Source organism: Hyalella azteca, unplaced genomic scaffold (assembly GCF_000764305.2).
Source record: "Hyalella azteca isolate HAZT.00-mixed unplaced genomic scaffold, Hazt_2.0.2 contig14278, whole genome shotgun sequence".
In the NCBI taxonomy this organism is placed as follows: domain Eukaryota; kingdom Metazoa; phylum Arthropoda; class Malacostraca; order Amphipoda; family Hyalellidae; genus Hyalella; species Hyalella azteca.
The window spans coordinates 113,338-136,401 of record NW_025944169.1 but is presented as its reverse complement, the minus strand read 5'-3'; the positions used below and the strand labels follow the sequence as shown (position 1 = coordinate 136,401).

Below are 23,064 nucleotides of genomic sequence, written 5' to 3'. Positions count from 1 at the left end.
ACGTTTTAAAATATAAGAAATATAATATGGCGAAGCATGGTTGTTGATTGCCCTGATAAAATAGACTTTGTGGCGTCGTAATGAGTGTTAGTGTTAATGTTGGAGAAATGATGTTAGTTTATTATAGCCAAATAATTATGTAGATATTTTCTTGTTGTTGATCGGAGAGCGGAGAAGATAGCCGGATTTTAAGAGGAAGTTGCCTGATTTATTTGTTAAGATTTCCCTCATGAAATAATTTTAGTTCTAAAGTATTTATCTTCACATCAAATTTATCTCATTTATGCTGTGATTTTTTTTCTATCCACATATTAAATAGGGGAAAGCAGAAGGATTATGAAAAGATCATTGATTAAAGAATTTTCTGTCTCACCTAAGTTTCGAATGGCAATGGAAAAGTCGCATTTATTTGTTAATTAAGACATGAATTAGGATTAATTGATCTGAATTAAGATTATTGTTAGAAATTCCGTAAGTGACCTGATCCTAAATTCAAACAGTAGTTTTGCGTTTAGCAGCATCGCTCGGAATGAGCAGTCGTATTTCAGCATCGCACAATAGCTAGAATTGCCTGAATTGGATGCAAAATATACGAAAACTATGAGTTTTGAACTGGTCAAAAATGCTGTCCATATTCTATTAGGAACAATCAGATCGTGAGCCTACATGTTTTCATCTGTATACATATTAATGGGTTGTTTTGAGTATTTGTAGTGAAGTTTAATGTGTGGAGAAACAATTACAACATGGATTTTATGAGTATACATACTTTCTACGTGCTACGATGACTATGAATAAATAATTCATTTTTCATATTTTTCATCAACCTATTCCAGGAGTTATCTTTGTTCTGGGAGTGAAGCTAACTGACATAATCAAATTTCGTTTACACTGTTAGAAGAAATCACCGTTAAACGGTATTACCGGCGTTTCAGTAACCTGCCAGCACGTGAAAATAAACACCGTGTTGCCGTTTTTATTACAATTTTACACTAAAAACCCGTTTAACATCTGAAAAACGGCAATAACGGTTTATTTTCACGGTGCGGCTGGTTACTAGAACGCCTGTAAAACTACCGTTTTATCGTTGTTTTTTCGAACAGTGTATAGGTTTTTAATCTCTGTTACGTCTACAATTCATTTTTGGATCTTATAATGAAATATTGATGAATATATTTTGACCAGGTGCGTGTTGTTCGGCTCTGTTTGTCCGGCGTGATGTGAGCTCGTAGTATATTTTCTTGATGGCCTCAGTCTTTTATTGCGTCCTCTATAACGACTTTCCTGGAGCGCACTAACAGCCAATTTTGTCCGAGAGCAAATTTGCTTAAACAAGAATGTTTCTGGTAACAACATTTACGGCGAATAAAATTGAAATGGAATGTGGAAATGAAACTAAACTCTCTTAAAACATTTATGAAGCTTCTCCGACTACATTCTCATTCAAACGATATTGAAGGGTTTTGAGTTTAGGATTCTTTAGTTTTTTCGCTTCCCTTCTTGTATGAAGCAGGTTTTTTTAATTGCAACACTCTTTCATGCAGCTAAAAGCGCTAAAATAATTATATTATTATCGATTCGAGTCGCTCGCATTGCAAATAATTTATATAAAGATTTTATAAGATTGCAAATAATTTACATAAAGAAACAAGTATCGAGGGTTGACATGCCAGCTCGAATAACACAATCTGATGAAAGATTCTATACACATTTCATGATAATTGATGATTTTCTTGGAAATGTGAATTTTGACGAACGACGAACAAACATAAGCTTCTTAAGACACAGTAGAACACTTGCAAAGTTAAGGGGAAATTTTACTTTCCAAGATATTTCGAGCCATTATATTGGTGCGTCATTATTATTGTGTTGCTTTACACAGTAAAGATCTCATCGTGACGTTTTCTGCGACAACAACTTTCCCTAATCTAATCAGAAAATAATTTCGAAGTTATTTCTTCATCAAGACCAAAAGAAATCTTAGAGTTTTCAAAATTTTCCCATAATTTGGAGTTTTCGCTGTTTGAAACGAATTTACAGTCGTGATAATTGTTGGGCCTTCAATTTAGTCGATAGACTTCAATTAGCCTGTAGGATAGATAGACTTAAATTTAGACTATCGTACAGGCAGAGAATATTTATCATAAAGCGACTTCGTACAAACACTCAATAAAAATATCAATGTGAGAAAAAACACCAACTTGTGTTATTCATTAAAACTATCACTTATTCTAACTACCCATACGTAAAGAAATATATGCATGTCAGTTCATTTTATTAGATCAAAATAAATAACTGATTTTGCGACTAAATCTAGATATATGCAATAATTATGACAATTTCGTATTGTTCAGATGAAGTGAATGAAAACCTGCCACTTCGAGAAATTAATTATAGAAATCTTCCATCTGAAATGGTTTTTAATGCTTTATTAAAGAACTAAAGCTTTATTTAACAGGTTTGAAACATTCGCGTAAAAAATTATTCTGGTCGAACGTTCCGAATACAGTTCTTATATCACAATTACTTCGAGCGCTCAATTATATATAAAATTCTTAAGCAGCATTAAAATTAGACATTATTTTTCTATTATGCGTGTGATTCAACCTTTCCAATTCCAAGATTACGTATAACCAAAACAAAAATAACACATATGCCATTTAGCAGTCAAGAAGCATGTAATATCAACAATTACTTCAGTTCCAGAGTCATTTCATTCTGAAATTTATCCATACATTTTAAGACTAGACACACGTATGTATATATTTTTCTTCAATATCTAATTACTAAGGCATTTTAATTCATTACGCTTCAGGAAAATAGACATTCCCCTTGTCAATTAATGAAATTCTGACTCAGAATTGATTGCACGACTCCTAATAATAGGTCAAATCGTTCTTTTATCGTGAAATGACTAAGGCACTTTATTTTGAGGATGGACAGAACTGGGTGGACGGATGTGCCGCGTTTAGATTTCATCGCCGGCAGATTAATATTTGTGTTCCATTACGCATTACGGCGATCAAATATTATCGACAACTCGACCCTAGCTTGTGCAAACGTTCATCGACCCCCACTTTTTAGCAAATATTAGGTGCTGGCTTAGCTTACTCTATTCACAAATTCAGCGCTTATTCCTTCCTTGTTGACACCAGAGCTGCGCTGGCCATGGACTTTGTATGCGCACAGTTAGCAATGGCCAAGGTCTTTGTGCGCGCCTATTTAGCGATGGCTAAGAAGTTTGTTTGCTATTATTTAGCGCTCGTTAAGGCCTTTGCATGCCCCCTATTCAGCGCTCGTCAAGGATTCAGCGCTCGTTATGGCCTTTGAATGCTCCTATTCAGCGTTGGTTAAGAAGTTTCTTTGCGCCTATTCAGCGCTTGTTATGGCCTTTGTAAGCCTAATCCGCCTATTCAGCGCTGGCAAAGGAGTTTGTTTGCGCCTATTCAGCGCTGGCCAAGGCCGACTGCTGCGCCTGCTCCAGGTTAAGCCGCGCTCGGCGCTGGCGTCGCAGGGCGAGCTTCTCCTCGAGGCTGCCGCGGATCTTCTGTTGCTTCTGCTCCTGCTCACGTATGAAGCTCTGCAGCTCCTTCTGGTGCTCCTGCGCGATCTGGTCCAGTTGATCTGACGAAGATATTTAAAAATATAACTCAGTACTCACTGCAGTGAGTGACAGAGAGCGCATTTTCTCGTCGACGAAAACGTGAAGTCACGAATAGACAGACGGACATATTGACAGACAGCGGACATGACGCTGTCTCTTATACACATCTAGATGTGTATAAGAGACAGCTAGTATACAGTGTACCTGTACTGTCTCCCACACAGACACACCCACAGTTCCCACTCCCCCTCCTGGGCCTCAGTTGCCACACAGCACNCGTGCACGCACCGTATCAAACCACTCCCTCAATAGCTGTGCAGGTAATAACGCTCGTGCACGCACCGTATCAAACCACTCCCTCAATAGCTGTGCAGGTAATAACGCTCGTGCACGCACCGTATCAAACCACTCCCTCAATAGCTGTGCAGGTAATAACGCTCGTGCACGCACCGTATCAAACCACTCCCTCAATAGCTGTGCAGGTAATAACGCTCGTGCACGCACCGTATCAAACCACTCCCTCAATAGCTGTGCAGGTAATAACGCTCGTGCACGCACCGTATCAAACCACTCCCTCAATAGCTGTGCAGGTAATAACGCTCGTGCACGCACCGTATCAAACCACTCCCTCAATAGCTGTGCAGGTAATAACGCTCGTGCACGCACCGTATCAAACCACTCCCTCAATAGCTGTGCAGGTAATAACGCTCGTGCACGCACCGTATCAAACCACTCCCTCAATAGCTGTGCAGGCAATAACGCTCGTGCACGCACCGTATCAAACCACTCCCGCAATAGCTGTGCAGGCAATAACGCTCGTGCACGCACCGTATCAAACCACTCCCTCAATAGCTGTGCGGGTAATAACGCGCGTGCACGCACCGTATCAAACCACTGGAGGAGCGCGTTGGCGCGCTTGTAGCTCGTGGAGTAGCACGCCTGCGCGTGTGCGTGACGGTCGGCGCTCTGCATGTCGGTGAACACATACTCCGTCGCCTGCTTCACCCCAACACAAGAGTACAGTTATTAATTACATTAGATAGAATTAACACTATGATATTTTGTAATCAACGACACTGAATCTATTACGTCAGAGAATTAGCATCATACAAGTGTTATGTTATGACTAATTGAATCTAATTCTATAGTGACTGGCAAGAATCAGATACTGTACCACCGCTCATGTTCAACTATACCTGTTTTGCGAAGTTTAAAAATTAGCGAAGAAAGTCTGAGCGGCAGAACATTCACGAAAGAAACAAATTTCGTAATGACGGATTTTTATATTTTCAATGCGATAGAAGGGGGGTACCTTATTCGATTGAATAATTTAAATGATTCAGCAGTAATTATCTCCAATTAATATACTCTTGAAATTAGCTAAAACCCGTGCGCGAAGGATTAAAATTTAAAATTTGGATCTGAATTGCATAATTTTTGCAACAAAAAATTACTGCATAATGTCTTCACAAACAACAAATGTTTGTGAAAATAAGTGGTAAAACAGAGAATTTCTAGTATTTCGCCTGGTGCATTAAATTTGGTCTCAAAACGAACTTTTGTTTTGAGACCAAATTTTAAAATCTGCAAAGCTTTTATACTCATAGGGAAAGGTTAACAACACGCATTAACATGCCACAAATCTAGCGGTTACTTTTAAATACTACTTTACGTTAAAATAAACATGCATATAAACTCGTAGTGTGAAAAATTGTGAGTGCATCTCAAAAGTTGTTTAAAAAATAAGTTAAGTTATTTATTGGTACGTGCCAGGCAAATTCGTTACGGACAATAAGAAAATAGACGCCTCATCTGAAAAATGGAACTATAATAGGACTATTGAATCTATTCTTGATAATGATAATTGCATATAATTTTCCTTCAGTTTCAAGGCTTGAAAGCAGCAGAACCCCATTGAGGCTAAGCTAAGCTATTAATATTACTAGCGCAATGCAGCATTTCAAGTTCAATAGCTCTTTTCCTAAGTTCGTAGATGAAGTAAAAGTTTCTCTCAAGCATTTAAAAACGTTTGCGAAACATGTACGGAACACATTTGTGAATGAAACTTGTGCATTTAAAACATAGCAACCTATGCAAGATCGGCATGACGTGAGACGACGGCAATGTAAGATTAACAGACTACGTACAATTCAGAATGCACCAGTCACTCAAAATAATATCTGGGCCATATTGTATAGAAGCGACAAAATTTACCCACAGACATAGCAGAGAACGGACGTAGCACTGATATGCCCATTACGAAGCCAAACTGAGTCAGGATGACCCACACAGGGCAACAAGTGCATCAATATCCTTGGACAACAATATTACGCTATTTGGACATTACTCTGAGTGCGTGCAGGTGTGTCAGGAAGAGCACTAGGCAGACGCACACGAGTACTGATAAGAGATAGGACGAGCTTTACCTTGATGAGATCGCGAGAGGGTAAAGACGGACGGGGCGGAGAGCAACGAAGGAGGCACAAGTTTGGTGAGACAACAATTCCGTCTAACTACCACGCTACGAGGCTCATGAAAAAGGATGAATCTTAATCACATGAATACTGAGAGACAAATGCTAGCTGATTACGGAGGATCGATTCATTGCGGCTTCTGGTGATTTTAATCTTTATTCAGTATTTATGATCCTTGGAATCAATTTTAAAAACAAAACCTATTATTTATTTTCTAGAATTACCGTGCGAATTATTCCGGAACAAAACACCGCAAACCTATTAGGACCATTGATTGATTTGTTCAACAGATATAACTGCGTATATCAAAATTTCTTTAAACCAATGTAGAGTAACGTCTCCATGCAACGACGAAAGCCAGTTAATTTTTTTCTAAGATTTTAAGTACTTCAATTATTTTCGAAAACTCGACCAATTAATTTTCTCCGAATTCATCCCTTTTCATTTGCGTCAAATTTTGACTTCAAAGCGAGCCATTTCATAGGTGTTCGAATTCCAAAAAATCGTGATTCAAACCCAGCGTTTGATGCACTGTTTTAAAAAGGATTTTTATTCTAGAGTGCGTCAAAAAATAAATACTGTTAAATCTAGAACACATTTCAATGGCATGCCTTTGTGTCAGAAAAATTTTCAAGTTAATTATTTTACATCATGAAAAATATTGTAAGGGCTTTCACAAACGAATTCTCTTCGCCCATATAATTTATAGTGCCTTCAGTCAAGTCCCAAAATATTTTCTATGATGCAGGATGCGAAAAAAATAAATCGTAAAAAATAAATAACAATTTTGTACATCCCGTAACAATATTCCAGAACTCAGAGTGGGGTTCTACCTACAGTATCTAGCATGCATGCTTGTGACATGCAATGAGATATAAAGGCTGAATTTGAACCACTATACGTAGTTCTACGCTTCGGTAAGTCATGTCTCCATTGAAGGCGTAGATTATCAAATGTTTATCACTTGAGTGATTATCCTATAACGTATTCTTTGATTCAAATCGGTAGTTAAGAATGTAATTGATCGCAAGTTTACGATCAATGAATACGAAATGAAGCGAAAACCTTTTCCTATTTTGTGAAGCTACAAAGTTTCAATATTTTCAGAAAATATTTCTTTATAAAATTTTAGCGTGATAGGATTTCCGTATACTATCAGTAAAATAATTAAAGTATTCATGTTTAGACTGTAAGCCCACATCAAAAAATTTGTGTAAAATCTAAAAACAATTGAAACATGTTTCCTATTAAAGTCATTATAATGTATTTGAGAGTGACCTCTCTCGCAATAATGACATAAATTGAGTGGTAAGTAAATAGGCAATGAATTTTGACACTAATATATCGAAACATACACAAATGGATGAACAAAAAAAACTACAATTTTTTTCAATATTATTTTGGACTACTTGGAAAGTTCATGTTATGAAATATACGAAAATATCAGAATTTGTGGCAACAAAATTGCTTTAGATTCAAAATGTTCCAGCGAATGGTGGCCACTAATCAAATAAATTAGTTGAGTCGATCAGAACTCGAATATTGAGAAGCACAAGATAACTTTATGAAAATATCGGCAAAAAATTATTATTTCAATTTTAATACACAAATATTATATGTTATAATCTAACAAAAATGTTTCTACTTCGTCGCTGTATGGAAATACGATTTAATTAAATTAAGCAATATAATGTCTGTTATACGTTCGCACTCAAATCGACATTATACTGAAAAAATATAACTCAGTACTCACTGCAGTGAGTGACAGAGAGTGCATTTTCTCGTCGACGAAAACGCGAAGTCGCGGACGGACAGACAGACGGGCAGACGGACGGACAGACGGACATGGCGAGCACAATAGTGCATTTTTTCCATAAATGAGAAAATACGCTAAAAATATGCTAAATTAAAAGTTATTTCAACGCTCAACTTCTAAGCTAGTTCTTTTATTCGCAATTTGAAGCGAATGGAGGCCCAAGAATGAAACTTACTTTGTTGAGCGTGGAGACCTCGTCGGGAGCGCAGTACGGGAACTGTACAGCATCAAGGTATCGCTGAGCGCCGGTCAGGTTCTGGCCCGCAGCCACGAGGTTGTTGCGTGTCTCCGCCGCCACGCTGTACCGGATCTCCAGGTCACTGCACGCACCGGACTTGTTATGTATTTTTATTTGTTATATATAGACCTTGTGCTATATAATATCAGGTATTATTATGTTGAATATCACAGATCTGCCAATAATGATCTATGAGACCGGCCAACATCACTGGTGAGGGAATTTATCTATTATGGATTGTAAAGGTCAAGAATTGGATTGCTCCTTATTCCATTCTACAACATCTTGGATTGTACCGATCAGGAATCGTTCAAATATGTAAGTAATTATCGTTGTTGTAGCCATAATAAAAATTCTCAGACACCTGTAAGGCACAATGTTGCACTAATTATTTCACACACATTTCAAATAAATACTCAAATCACTAATTTGACAGCACTGGAAAAAATTTCACCGTGGGTACAATATACATATATTCATGTATACATGGTATAAAATGCTTCAAGAAAGAGCATGTCACTAACATGGTTGGCAAGGTCGGCAGGTCTTGCCACTTCTGCACAGCGACAGCGAGCTGCTTGCACGCGTACTCGAGCATCATCTGCGCCTGCCGCCACTTGAAGTTCGCCTCCAGGATGCGAGCGCGGTGAGCTTCCAGCGTGTCTAGCTCCTGCTCCAGTCTGTTCTCCAAGTTCGAGCCGTACTCCCCACCAAACATTTTATCTGAGGCAGTTAAGATTGTGAATTAAAAATAACAAATTAAAAAAATAGCTTCCAGCGTGTCCAGCTCCTGCTCCAGTCTGTTCTCCAAGTTTGAGCCGTACTCCCCACCAAACATTTTATCTGAGGCAGTTAAGATTATGAATTAAAATTGAAAAATTGACAACGAATCCGGATTCCTTTTCAGAAGAAAAGCGGCTAACCATTGAGCTGATTCTGCATTTCAGTTTATCTTTATTAAAATTTTGTTACAGCTGCTCACTCACCTAGCAGTTGGTCTTGCTGTTTATAAAGCTCCTGCAGTTTTTCAGCTTTGCGTTCCAGCTCGATGACTTCATCATGCAACTGTTGTGTTCTCCAAGTTCGAGCCGTACTCCCCACCAAACATTTTATCTGAGGCAATTAGTAATGTGAATTAAAATAAACAAATTAAAAAAATTGCTTCCAGCGTGTCCAGCTCCTGCTCCAGTCTGTTCCCCAAGTTCGAGCCGTACTCCCCACCAAACATTTTATCTGGGGCAATTAATATTGTGAATTCAAAGTAGAAGAATTAAAGTGATTTTCAGATTGAATAAATTTGGAAAATATTAGAATGATTTTTGCAATGGTACGACTAGACTGAGTCTCTCTCTTCCTCAAACTCGGCGCAAATCGAATTTTACGTTGGACAAAACTCCGAAACTTTCTTTGTGGAAAAATGTTATAGTGAAAAAAAGACTTCGAAATATTACTTTCCAGAAGAAAAGAGGCTAACAATTGAGCTGATTCTGCATTTCAGTTTACATTAATATATTTATACAGCTGCTCACTCACCTAGCAGTTGGTCTTGTTGCTTATAAAGCTCCTGCAGTTTTTCAGCTTTGCGTTCCAGCTCGATGACTTCATCATGCAACTGTTGTTTCTGCTTCCTGCAAGCATTTAGTTCTTGCTCCGTCATTTCCTGCAGAAAATATATTATTAACATAAAAAATGCAATAGAATATGAAAATCTTGATTGTCTTTTTCATCACTTTCGTTGAAAGATTTTCAAGTAGCAATTCGGGCAAGGTATGAACTTCTCTCCAGAACGAACTTGTTTTTACTTTCTGTGAACGAGCGTAGAAGTTTGACTTTTTCTAATTCTAGTCTACGAAGATAAATAGAAAAGTGAACCCCAGAAAAACTACATAAGAAACCAAAAATGGTGGTATCGCTACTGTATAAGTTTAGTCTTCTTCTAACCGATTGTAATTTAGAAGCTCAATTATAAGTTTTGTTCGGGAGAGCCGTGCAGTAGATTAATTGCAAGGAAGACATTTCTGATTTTGGTTTTGAGCCACTTTCGGCGTAATCTCTTTGAGACATACTCCCTACTTATTCAGTGATTTGCGATCCACTATGCAAGTATGTGTTATTGTTTAATTATTAGTTCTTTTTATATATACATTAATCATGAGAATGTAATTTGAATGGTGTTGCTATAGTTAACATGAAAATGATTCTGTATATTCTTTCTTTTGAATCGTAAATCGTTTCATATTCTTCTTTGTCGGTTAATTATTACCAGTTCTAAATTTTTGTTTGCTTCTAAATTTCAGAAAGGCTCCAAAATTAGTCAAAAGTCAATACATTAGCTGCGAGAAAACACTGTTTATATTCTTCTACTCATTTTTATATTATAATACTTTTGACTTATAATTTGTATACAGCCTCTAGTTAGGATTTGGTTAAGTGGCTGGGGTCATTAGAAGCTTATTTTAATTATTTATTTGATAATTCCGAACAGCTTGATACAATGATTAAAATTAATTCAGTCACAGTAATATAACAATATCCATGAGATAGTTAATTAAGCGAATACTAGTTCATCGGAGAAAATTTATTGGAGCTAACAATGAGGCTTGCAGAATTTTCTCGGCTATGGATTAAGTGGTTCTTATACTTTATAGAGCTTCCATTTCGAAGTAGCCAAATGAACTTTAATTGCATAAATCTTAAGACAAAGAGCCATTAAAAAGTTTCGACTCAAGTTACTTGAAAAGTGACCATGACGGAGAGAACTCATGCGAGAGAAAACGAAGGAATCAATGGATGGGAATGTAGAAAAATCAAGAAAAATTAGCGTCAAAAGCAGTGATGAACTAACACTGAATTTTACTAAGTTGATTAAATGCTGTCGCAAATGAATATTTGTGTGGCTATGGGAAAGCATTACTTAGATGCATGAATTTAGTTCGATGTTGAAAAGGTTTAATAATTTGACCTTGTTTGCAGTGAATAAATAATTGTGGCGGAATTCGTTTGCGCTCAATTTTGCGATACTCGGTCGGTATTTATTTAAAGTAAAATACGACCGGATGATTAATAAAATAAAGATTAAACAATTTTTTGATGGATATGAAAAAAGTATTAAGAACTGCCAGGCAATTCTGGCAGTGCAAGTAATAGACTCTGGAGTATTTTAGAGATTTTGGAGGCCCAATAGCATATTGGCGTTCCTGTTATCAGTAAAAAAATTCAAATCATGCAACATTAGCAAATAATGAACTGTTTACACGCTGATGCAAAGAGGAATCTCCGTTAGCACACTTAACTGATTTTGAAGGAAATTAAGCGGTTTTCATTATTTGTAATTCAATAGTACACAATCAAATTAAATAACACGTTTTTGATCAAACCACCATTTTTCAAAGCTTTATGATTCAGTTTAATTATTGATAGAAACAAAACTTTAATTTTTTTTATCGACAGGATGGTTATTGTGGACACGTGCATCTATTAAACAGTGAATATCTATTAAATCTATTAAACAGTTAATCTATTATCTATTAATATCTATTAAGATTATTATCTATTAATATCTATCTATCTATCTGTTAATATCTATTAGGTCTATTAAACAGTTAATATTTTTACGGTGCCACGCTGCAAACAAACAATCACATCAACTGTACCGACATCATACAGATAAAACCACATTAAAACAACACAATTGAACAAAGATAAACATACTTGTGTTAGTATTTTTACAGTGCCACGCTTCAAACAATCACATCAACTGTACCGACTTCACACAGATAAAACCATGTTAAAACAACACATTTGAACACACATAAACATACATACCTGTGTCAATATTTTTACAGTGCCACGCTTCAAAAAATCACATCAACTGTACCGACATCATACAGATAAAATCACATCAAAACAACACATATGAACAAAGATAAACATACATACCTGTGTTAATATTTTTACAGTGCCACGCTTCAAACAATCACATCAACTGTACCGACATCATACAGATAAAACCACATCAAAATAGCACATTTGAACACACATTAACATACCTGCTTGTTGAGGGCGGCCAAATACTCGCCCTGTTCCTCGGTGAGCTGCAAGTCGATGCTGGGCCGCATCTCCAAGAGAGTGCTCTTTACGTCCTTACCACCATTCTGCAGCTCCTCTACTTCTGATCGCTCCTTCGTCCTTGAGGTCAAAACGCACGAAAAGTTCGAGCCATAAACTCCATGTGTCTAATACAGTTGCTTTCATTTATAACGTGCTGCAAGTGTTAGCAATAGATGCTCATTGAAACAAGTGAATCAGAACTTCCATAGGCAACGAACACCCGGCTATAAGAATTCGCTTCTCACGAGGCGGAAAGGAGATAGCTTCCTGTCTCTAAGGTCCTTATGCGCTGTCGACTACACTAAAACTATCCGGCCCGGATGCTGTTAGCTGAATATAGGTTACAGAAGTTGAAGATTTTATTTATAATAGTTACCTTGATTATGTGGTTCAGTTTGCTTGTAGCTTAATGTTTATAAAATAATTAAATTTAGTAGTTCGCACTGGACACTATAAACTATACTGGAATACCGATAAGTGAATAAAAAACTACAAATTAGGATTAATTAAAGATTTTAGAAGTTAATAGTATTAGATCTAATAAGTCAGTAAACACGAAGAGTCAAGTCTAGAAAATAAACGGATTGATAACGAGATATCACTACAAACATGCTGAAAACATACGCTAACCACCGAAAAAGATGGTTTTAGTTCCATGCACCTCAATAATCACGTTATATTAGTTAACATAGGTCCATGCCTTTTAAAAAATAAGCAAAAAGTACTTCATGCTCGATCGGGCATACGTAGGTTCCTATACCTTTCTATTCACAGCGTCCAGATACGCCTCCTGGGATCGATTTAAAGGTTGTTCTGGTATGCCATTGTCTAGGAAGAACTTTTTGGTATGTGCTTTGTCACTTTCTTCTTGTCCAAGTGACGAGCTACCTCAAGGCAAGGGATTCAACGTAAAAAAGTTCATGCGAAATCAAATTATATTTCGAATTTTAGAAAGCAAATGGGAGGTTAAAGGTATATGAATATAACGTATTTGCATTTTTAATTAGATTATTGACAGACAATATCATCGGTTAAGAATTTTTCGAAATTTCCCCGTTCTTCCGTGGGAACAAATATATGATTCATGTAGATGTTATTGCTTTACAGCTGTATTAATACTCACGTTTTTGCTTCGAGTTCTTTGAGTAACTTTTCTTTATTTTCAATTTCTTCATTGAGCTGCTGCAGTTGCAGGGATTTTAGCTCCAGGGGCTGTAAGGGATTGGTCGTTTCCTCGAAAGCGATTTCTTTTTCCAGCCGCAAGTAGGACTCCAAAGTGTGACGATCGATGGCGATCTGCGTTAACACGCATTACTTTTGTATTAAAAAAGACGTTTTACTTGGGAGAAATTCATCGGATAGTTTCTCACATAAATTATAAATAGCTTCTCACCTAAACAAATTATCACACAAATTCCAAATACAATAAAAAAGTCACTTATTTCTGAATTTTAAATTTCAACATAGCAAAGATATCACTGTAATAAATAACATCTATTCGTTACGGACAAAATATATATCGACACCCAGACATCACATCACACCTCTTTGGATACGTTGTTGTTGTTCGAGGACGACACTCTGGTGCCCTGCAAGCTGGAGTTGACGACGCCCATCGTAGCCTTGCCGCGGCGAATGCGTTCAAGCTCAGCTTGCACTCGCCTCCGCTCCTCCTCGAGCTCTCGTGCTTTTGTTTCTAAAAATTCGGTGTCTGTTGAGGATATCCGAGGAAAGTTTTGGTCTTCAGCCTGTGGCGTAATTTTCCGTTTTCTGGACTTTGAAGGCAACTCTAGAAAATCTCCGAAGGCTGACGAAGATGACGGTGATTTCGAAGACGATGTAGAGCTTCTCCTATCGGAAGACGAGTGGACGGCGGAAGGTTTGCTCTGAAATAGATTAGAGTGGAAATGTACATATGCATTATCATAATTTTTTTGTAACGGATAAGAAAAAATGATGCGGCTTACTATAATTATTACTCCTACACCAACGCTTAACACTGTTAGTTACTAAACTAATTGACTGCCTCTGACACAGCGTGTGGATAATTAATGCAAAATTTAAGTGAGGTATCATCAATTCCAAGATAAAACTTTTTATATACCTCAAAGAGAATGCTTCAATGTCAACAATTGTCACCGTTAGTTATGAAGATAAAATTTACCATAAAAAATATTTTATCAAGAATGGAGCCGCTAGATGAAAAAATATTCCTATGAACATATTTTTGAAAGCCGCTCGATCCCGCGATATTCAGTGAAGCTCCGGGGCAGATGTTTTCCAGCAGCGACGGCCGCTTGTTTTCTGGCTGACGTCACATCGTAAACAAAGCCCCGACACAGGCAGCAAAATGACAGTTTTTATGACTCAGCGCACGCCAACTGATGCGACGTTCATGCAAATTAAACGAGAAACCTCGTTTTATTCTCATGCGAATTTTTCGATCATGGCTCTTGTGCATAAAAGAATAAAAATTCATGCAAACGAGAAAAAATTATACGTGTAAATTGTGATAATTATCAGATAACAAGTGAGGTGTCAAATTAAATCTCGTGCCAAGGAATTCTATGCTATTGATGTTATTTTGAACACTGAGAATGAGATTTCCACTTCGTCCAAAACGAACATTAATAAATGCTTCTTAAGGACGGTAACTTGAAGATCGCAGACAAATAAGGACAAAATGGATGTCGGAATTTGTACACTGTATCAGTAAACTTCAATTAAAAATTCCAGATAAATTATATGTTCAAATGAGGTTAATTGAATAACACCCTAATTATTTTAACGAACTCGGGCAATACAGTGAGAATTTATGAGGCGCACTGGAGATATATGCAGGCGCAGCTACACTAGTCTTCGTTTCTGACTTGGGTTAGAGATCTTTTAAGATAAGGATTTGAAGTCTTCGATCTTCCGACATCTATCAAGGCAGAGTCTTAGCGGATCTTAAAATTCACAGAAGGTACGTTTATCTGTTGTCACAGTAGCATTAGTAATTTGTCACAAAATGTATCAATTTTAACCGTTCCATACAGCATCCCAATAAGTTGTTACATCTGATAGATTTACCCGGAGGTTCTCTTGTACTCAGAACAGTAACAAAGTTTACGGCCGACATTTTTAGAGGCCTGAATAACAGTGATTAATACTATCACAGTAAAAAAAAGCGTACAAGTCAACGCCAGCAGTCAGGATGAATGTAAAGAAACAAAGAGTGAATGAAAACTATTAATGAATATCCGTAGAGGCGCCAAATTTACGAGCATCTTAATGAACCTATGAAATCCGAGTGAATACCATCCCGGATCCATCGGGATCCGATATTCTTTAAAAATGAATGCGAGCTGTTGACGAAATTATCAAAAACATACGCAACGCTAAACTTGCCGTATTTGTTCTTGGGTTTACAGAAAACAAGTGTCGGCACCGATCACCATCACAGGTCGATGTTATCAAAGCAATCTCGAACACGTGTCGATATTGAGCATGAAGACCAAGTTGGCCTTGCAACGGTGGATATCAAGATTCAATAAAAAACGTTTATCCGATATTCGATCGAGTACGGTGTTTAATTTTGTTACAATCATTTTGATCAGAAATATTTGGCAAACAAAAATTCTACAACATTGTAAGAAATACCACATTAGGTCGTCATCTGAGTCATCAAGAACTGTTGCATTATGTAGTTTGTGCTAAAATTCGTAGATGAAGAAATAATTAAAGTAAACGGATTTATTGCATTTCTGTAGATATACATTGTTGGTCGATGGTTTCATTTACCAGTCTTTTTTCAAATCTTATAGCTATCTTCAAGGCGGAAGGTTGTAATTAGATTGAAAATTAAATGGGTAAAAATTCAGTGAGTGAACCATGTAGTAGCAAGTATATGTAGTATCACGACTGTGGTCCCTATTGTATGATGCATATATAAGGGACCAACCTACGTCACACCGATAACTCCGCGAAGCATAGACCAGAATGATTCCAGAGTTACAATTTTTCTCCTTTTACCCAGAAATATTATTTAAGTTTAACGGGGTTATGAATTTTGCCAGTAAATGATGATTGTAAATTAAATTAAATTTATTGCCCGGCCTGCGAATGAAACAGTAAATCCTGACGAATAAGTAAAAAATGAAATATAAATTGCGAGCTAGTGCATGCAAAAATTCAAACTGAGCCTGAGCTTTGAAAATAACAAAGCGCAAGAATTGAATGCCTCAGGATCCTGATTACTTTTTCTTGTCCGAAAATAAGAGTAACGCTCGCAAAAGTTTCCGAATGAAGTTTTTTCTCTTCCAATTGAAGTTTTCTATGTTGCATTGAAGAAGCGTATTACGCAGTAAGTTAGATCGAATGTTCAGTTCTGCGCTATTTAGAAGTATTTGAGATATCGTTGAAAGCTAGATTCGCTTAACATGAATGCGTTTAGAAGATTGAATTGCGAATTGTTCCTGCATAAAGCTTTTTCCTGTTAATGTGCAATTTTAAGATGATTCAACACAATGGATTTTACTCGCCTTCAGCAGATAATTAAATTTGCGTGTTACCGCTTATGGTTATAAAATGATGATTTTACTGTAATAGTTACTTTAAATGTAGAAAATTACACACTATATCTCTTTAATTCGATTAATAAAAACATTAAAGTTTCATCGATAGAGCTGCCAGATATTTCTGGAAAATATTTCTGGACGAGCTATACATACGGACGATGAAAATCAAAATATTATCAAGATATTATGAGTGCAAAATGAAAGCTCAATATTCCTATAAGGAAGACTGCTGATGGGCACTCGTGCCGAGTGCCCGTTTTGCACTCATAATATTTTGATAATATTTTTATTTTCAGCGTCCGTATGTATGGATCGTCGAGAAATATTTTCCAGAAATATCTGGCCGCTCTATCGATGAAACTTTAATGTTTTTATTAATCGAATTAAAGAGATGCTGGGCGCCCGCTTGACTGCACGGAGCACGCGCGGACATCACATGCATGGCGAACACTTTTCAATACTACGATGCCCTTCTCATGGCTTCGAAAGGAAATCGATGGACGTTGTAGCTGAGGCTTATTTATTTACAGCGAAAAATGGACAGTAAATTTAAAATCAAGATAATAGTATTAGATTTTATTCAAAGTCAAATTACTCTCTTCTAACTTTGAGATTAGTTGGACGTGTAAAGAGTACAGTTGTTCCGTTTATGATTAAACGAGCAAATGTCTATGGGATAATCGTTAGAACCGGTAAAATGTAAACTTTCGAATGACATTTATTGTCGAGAAAACTACTTCTCATGTGAGTCAAACGTGTGCACTGTGCAGTTATGTTGAAAACACACGTGCACGAAAAATACATATGATAGAATATATGGGGTCCTGCGATGAGCAATTTACGAATAATAATGATAGAATTCAAATCAATTTCAAGTTTAGCATAATGATTTCAAGTTTGCACTTTCGAATTCAAACTTGTATTCCGATTTCTCGACACTTGAGGATTATTTTCAAAGTGCAACGAATTACTGTCGAGGTGAATGGCCCCTGGACTGTGAAAGCCTTGCAGTGATGTTGAAATAAAACGCTACACGATAAAATCCTTAAAGTGTTTCCATTACGATGAAATTTTGAATCTAATGCACACAGTTTTCGTTTGTTTTTGATCGTGTTTTTAATTTTTGGAAAACTGTTTATTCAAACCAACTTCCACTCTGTGATTTGAGATTGTTTTATCGCCCCTGTCTAGTGCTGACCAAAAATATTGCGCAAATATAAATTTATTCCGTGTGACTACTGCCACAGAACTTAATTTATACAAAACAGCTATTTTTCTATTTTTTATGTTAATCCATACGGAACTCTGTAAGATCATCTTAATTTTGTTATTTCAGGATATTTTTTCTTTAAGCAGATTTTGGTTATGAACTTAATTTTTTTGCTTAATATATTAGTCAGCATTAATCAGGTGCGGTCAGCTTCTCGTTGTGACGCGAGACATGGCGTGCAGTGATTTACCTCGGCCGTGTAATCCTGCTCAGGCAGGCTTGAGGTGCAGCCCATTACCCTTAACCACAGGTTAAAGCTTTTACCATTACAATTTATTTACAGTTTCTAAAAATCTAGTATGTTTCTAAAAGTTCGATTGCATTATGACGTGATTTTAAGGTTTATTGAATCAAAATTGATTATAACATATATGTAGGTAGTTGATAACTGGAAAATGTTAAATCTCAAAACACTTGGATTCGGCAGTGAAACGAATCATTTTCCATGTTAATTAATGAAAATAATCCCAGACTGCAAACTGGAACCTGGATGACTGCAATAATTAATTTGATCGCAATTAAATTCCACTCAATCTGAGCTCCTTTGAGCCATCGTTGAGTTGATGAAAAATAGCCGATAGCTTTATATATGCTGCAGATTTTACAAGGTGATTGATCTCAGTGCCAGACCACTGAAGTTCAAAAATTAAAATCATGAAATTGGTATTCAATTATTCCACAGATATCCAAAGTGAACTGATAATGTTTTAAGGTTATTAAATATTTTTAAAATTATGTACTGATTACCTACTGATAATTGTGTACTGATTTTGACAATTTTGTGTACTGATACACAAAATTTTTTTGCCTTTTCAAAAATCAGTACACAATTTTTGTGTACTGATTTTGACACTAATTAAGCCTTGTATTTGTTAGTTAGCGTTGTGATTACAGATGATTACTGATTTTTGCGACCTAAAGCACATTCTACAAGTGTGCACCAAATTATGCGTGATGAAGTGACGTTAAATAACATCGTTTGTACATCTTCTATTAAATTCTTCTAGGATTAGAAGCGTGGAATTTCAGACCACATGTGAGGGTGGCAGTCATTCCATCTAACACATTATTTTACCTCCGAACGACATTAATACGCGAACAATTCCCATGGCCAATCATTTCCGTATCAGAATAATAACGGAAATTGTCTTCAAACGCTCAGCGGCTGGTAATTCTTATGCAAACGATCACTAATTTCTTATGATATTACGTTATATGCTCTAGAGCGGGAAAGGCAACAGTGAGTCTCTAAAGAGCTCTGGTGCGAGGAAATTACCGGTGCATACTTTGCAGCGTGTTGAGAGCAGGAGGTGGAAGCTTAACGGAGGAAATATACGTATTCGGTGCATTTGGTGGAAATGGCTCTGAAACAATGAGCATCACTGACGCAATTATAATGTACAAGAACGGTAATTGTATTTTAGAGTTAACGATAAGTTTTGTTCACTTATGAGCATTCGTAGCCTTGTTCAAGCATTAAAAGCCGTTAGCTTTGTACAGAAGTAAGCGTACTGCAAAGCATGATTCATTGCAGAAAAAAAAAGCATGGTCGTTATTAAACATATTCGTTATTCTTCATGCAAAATGTACATATATACACAGTAACAGACAATTTTTTGACAATATATTATTGACAATATATTATTGACAATATATAGTCAGTCAACAATATTGACTGACTGTTTGACTGACTTGAATTTTTTTCGAGGTCCTACCGAGGTAAGAAATTACAATCACGAGACACGCTGCTTCCTAGGAAATTAAGGTAACAGTGTTGGCAGATTCCTTGCCGGTGCTATCTTACGACGCTCAACCATTTTCTCTGGTCGTTGGCTGGTAACTGTTTTGCGTTGGTGCGTTGTTTAGGGCTTGTCGATGGAAAATTTATTCTTTTGGCAAGGATGTTTCTTTATTTTGTTTGCAAGCTCAAAGAACACAGATCGATGGATAGTTAATCTTGACAGTTCAAAATGTTACATATCTTTAGAGATATTTTTCCGCAGCACAAAACACACAGATACTTCGAAGTCTGTACTCAGCGCACGATGAAAATTAAACAATCATACAAAAAATTTCTGGCACATGCTATAAATAAATTTTATACCCCGAATTCAACGTCATAAAGAAAAATGCAAGCACAATCCAGACGGAAATGTACTAGATTTGAAACATTGATTGTAGCACTCATGACACTTTTCATCAAACTGTTCATAATGGCACATATGAACCTACAACTCGAACTCAAATAACTTGGATAATACTACAAGAAGCAAAGATCTACACAGAATGACGATGTCGGCTCACCAGGCTCTGTCGCCACACTGCGTACGCACTTCTATACAGCCCTTCACTCAACAAGCGCTCACTTACCGGAACGCATTACTGGGAACAGGGCATATTTTTGCGTAGCAACAGTTCAACTAAAATGTTTCATTTCATGGGTTCGGGTCTTGATTTTCTCCTTCTCAAGATGAAAAATATTTAGTGAATGAGACACATATTGTTTGTGAATTTTATTCTGAAATAGTTATGAGAATTGATCGCTGTAAGAAAGTCGCAGGTGTAGTGGCGGTGGCGATCGATGTGTGTACCGCGTTGCCATGACGGGTGCAAATATGCATGATCGTCGACTATAGTTTCAGAACCACCAATGTCATCTGCCTCGCTAGGGTTCTTCTTTGTCATTGAAAACTTTATGAGATGAGGAACAATATAATTTGATTATACTCTAATCGTTATATATTATCACATGATATTAGGATCATAATTTGCATAACACATTCAAACAATTCAAAAGTGTTGACAAAGATGCATAACAGTCATTTTTTCAAGACTTCGAAATATTCCGCTTTGTAATAGGAAAGTCAGCGAGCATGAAAGCTTGAAAATTAAGTGCATATAAAGTAGAGATGAATTCGATTTACTGTGTGAAGAATTGCGATGAGGTCTAACTTTAATCAATATATAAACCTAGATTAAGTTGCAAGTAGACTGTGAATATTGATCTAATAAGTATATAGAAATATTGCCTTTTAGAACATTTTCTCATTTATTAAAAAAATGCACTATTGTGCTTGTCATGTCCGTCAGTCTGTCCGTCCGTCCGTCTGTCTGTCCGTCCATCCGCGACTTCACGTTTTCGTCGACGATAAATTGCGCTCTCAGTCACTCACTGCAGTGATCGAGTACTGACTTATATATTTTTATTCTATGTACAACTGTACGATCGACATGGAAATGTGAACAAATGCGTGGCGCATTTAACAGTACATGTTATCTCTCCAGAGTTTTCCGGTGCTCCATTGCAGAGAGCTTGGTTAATTATTAGTAAGGGTCAACAATGTGTATTATCTTGATGCACAGTGTTTAGGAAAATTATTATAGTTGCACGACTCTACTGTCATTCTAACTCGCTTATTCCTTCAACTAATTTTTCGTTCCACAAAACAATTAACAATTTTTCAATTGAATAGTTTGAGAACTAGTTTGAGATAGGAAATGACAAGCTGCTCTAAAATGTTATTTTTTAAAATTGGTTGTGATATGAAATGCGTTACTGGATATTTTTGAGTACAAGCATCAAATGATTATTCACTATTACAAATATTTTTAACGGGACATTATTCTAGAGTCAAATCAATAGCCTAAAAATTAGTTTGTAAAACTCTTGAGCTAGAATCGAGATTCCCCAGGCATCAGAGCAGCTAAATAGGAATTTATTTGCAATTTAGAAGCATTGTATAGAAATGCATTCAGAGAATTAAAAAGTTTCTGAGATTTATTTACATTTTTGCTTGATGTTTCAAATTCGCGGTTTTATTATTGCAGGGTTTCATTGTAATATATATTATTATTCATATTATTTATTATTTATATTTATGTATTATTACTGTCGCGGGGTTTTATTATTACTGTTTTGAGTTGTTCAATATCATACAAGTTTGTCGTTCATCATCGGATCAACTTCTACATCAACGACACATTTATTATTCAACCCATAAACACGTACGTTCCGGCTTACCAAGACTTGTGTTTTCCTTTCAAGTTTCTATCCCCAGTCCATCAGGGGAATGTAGCAATTATCGAGAGTGCTCCTTGAGGAGAGTGGTAGAAAATTTACGGCCCGTAGACCTGTCTCTATGGCGTCAGTCTTTTCAGGCAGATGTTACGCCAACCGCATAACATCTTCGCAGCTAGCTTTTTGTTGCTAGTTTGTTCTTACGGACTGTTAATTCAGCGAGTGTATTTGTGTGAATGCGGTCTAGTGCGGGATTCGCTGGATGCGTGGGCATAAAAGAGCATTTTTTTGTCGGTATTACTTGCTGTAAACGAACCGTAAAAATTTCATCACATATATTCAACAAGGCATAAAATATTTCAGCAAAAGTCATTTTGAAGTAATCAATTAGACATTCATAATTGATTATCGATGAATTGATAATCAGACAGCAAAGTAGCTAAAGTTTATTCCAGCTAGTAAGCTTTCACCCAACAGTTAGTATATGTACATACGATCAGAATGAACACGATTCTCGGTGATTCCTGACCAAGTAAGGTTAATACCACCAAAAATGTGGCGTTCAGAACAGCTCCATTTATTTTGTTTCTATTTCAGCTTGACGGATTATTGCGCTGGAGTTTCGCTGTGATTAAATCGCCAGTATATCACACGAATATCAATAGCTAAGATACGTCGAGCCTCAAAACACATCATTAAAAGTTTCTTGTAAAACATCGCTTGCATTGGTATCGGCTACGAATCTCTGGCACGTTAATACCCCAACTGAAATACATAATAGATGAATCTCCTCCGAGTCATTTGAGAACTTTAATTGCATGAATAAACTAAGACGTTCGAAGCCCGAAAATTAAATTCCGTGTTTTTTCCTATTTTACTAATTTGTGTTCTGTTAAAATGAGACAAATAAAGATTGATGGACGAATGTAATTTTTCGGGAATTTTGTATTGAACTTTTCTTGAATCTTCTCAAAT

General features: G+C 36.5%; 1 protein-coding gene across 1 annotated transcript; it reads right to left on the bottom strand.

Moving 5' to 3' along the window:
- Positions 1-1,401: 1,401 nt before the first annotated feature.
- On the bottom strand, positions 1,402-18,528 carry LOC108680190 (ninein). The gene is made up of 10 exons (XM_047884019.1): positions 18,262-18,528; positions 13,787-14,128; positions 13,366-13,538; positions 12,182-12,320; positions 9,745-9,792; positions 9,119-9,197; positions 8,657-8,855; positions 8,070-8,214; positions 4,477-4,603; positions 1,402-3,624 (listed from the first exon to the last, which is right to left on the bottom strand). The coding sequence occupies exons 1-10, from the start codon at positions 18,304-18,306 to the stop codon at positions 3,443-3,445; spliced, it is 1,479 nt and encodes a 492-aa protein (XP_047739975.1). The 5' UTR covers positions 18,307-18,528; the 3' UTR covers positions 1,402-3,442.
- Between the last annotated feature and the right edge of the window lie 4,536 nt (positions 18,529-23,064).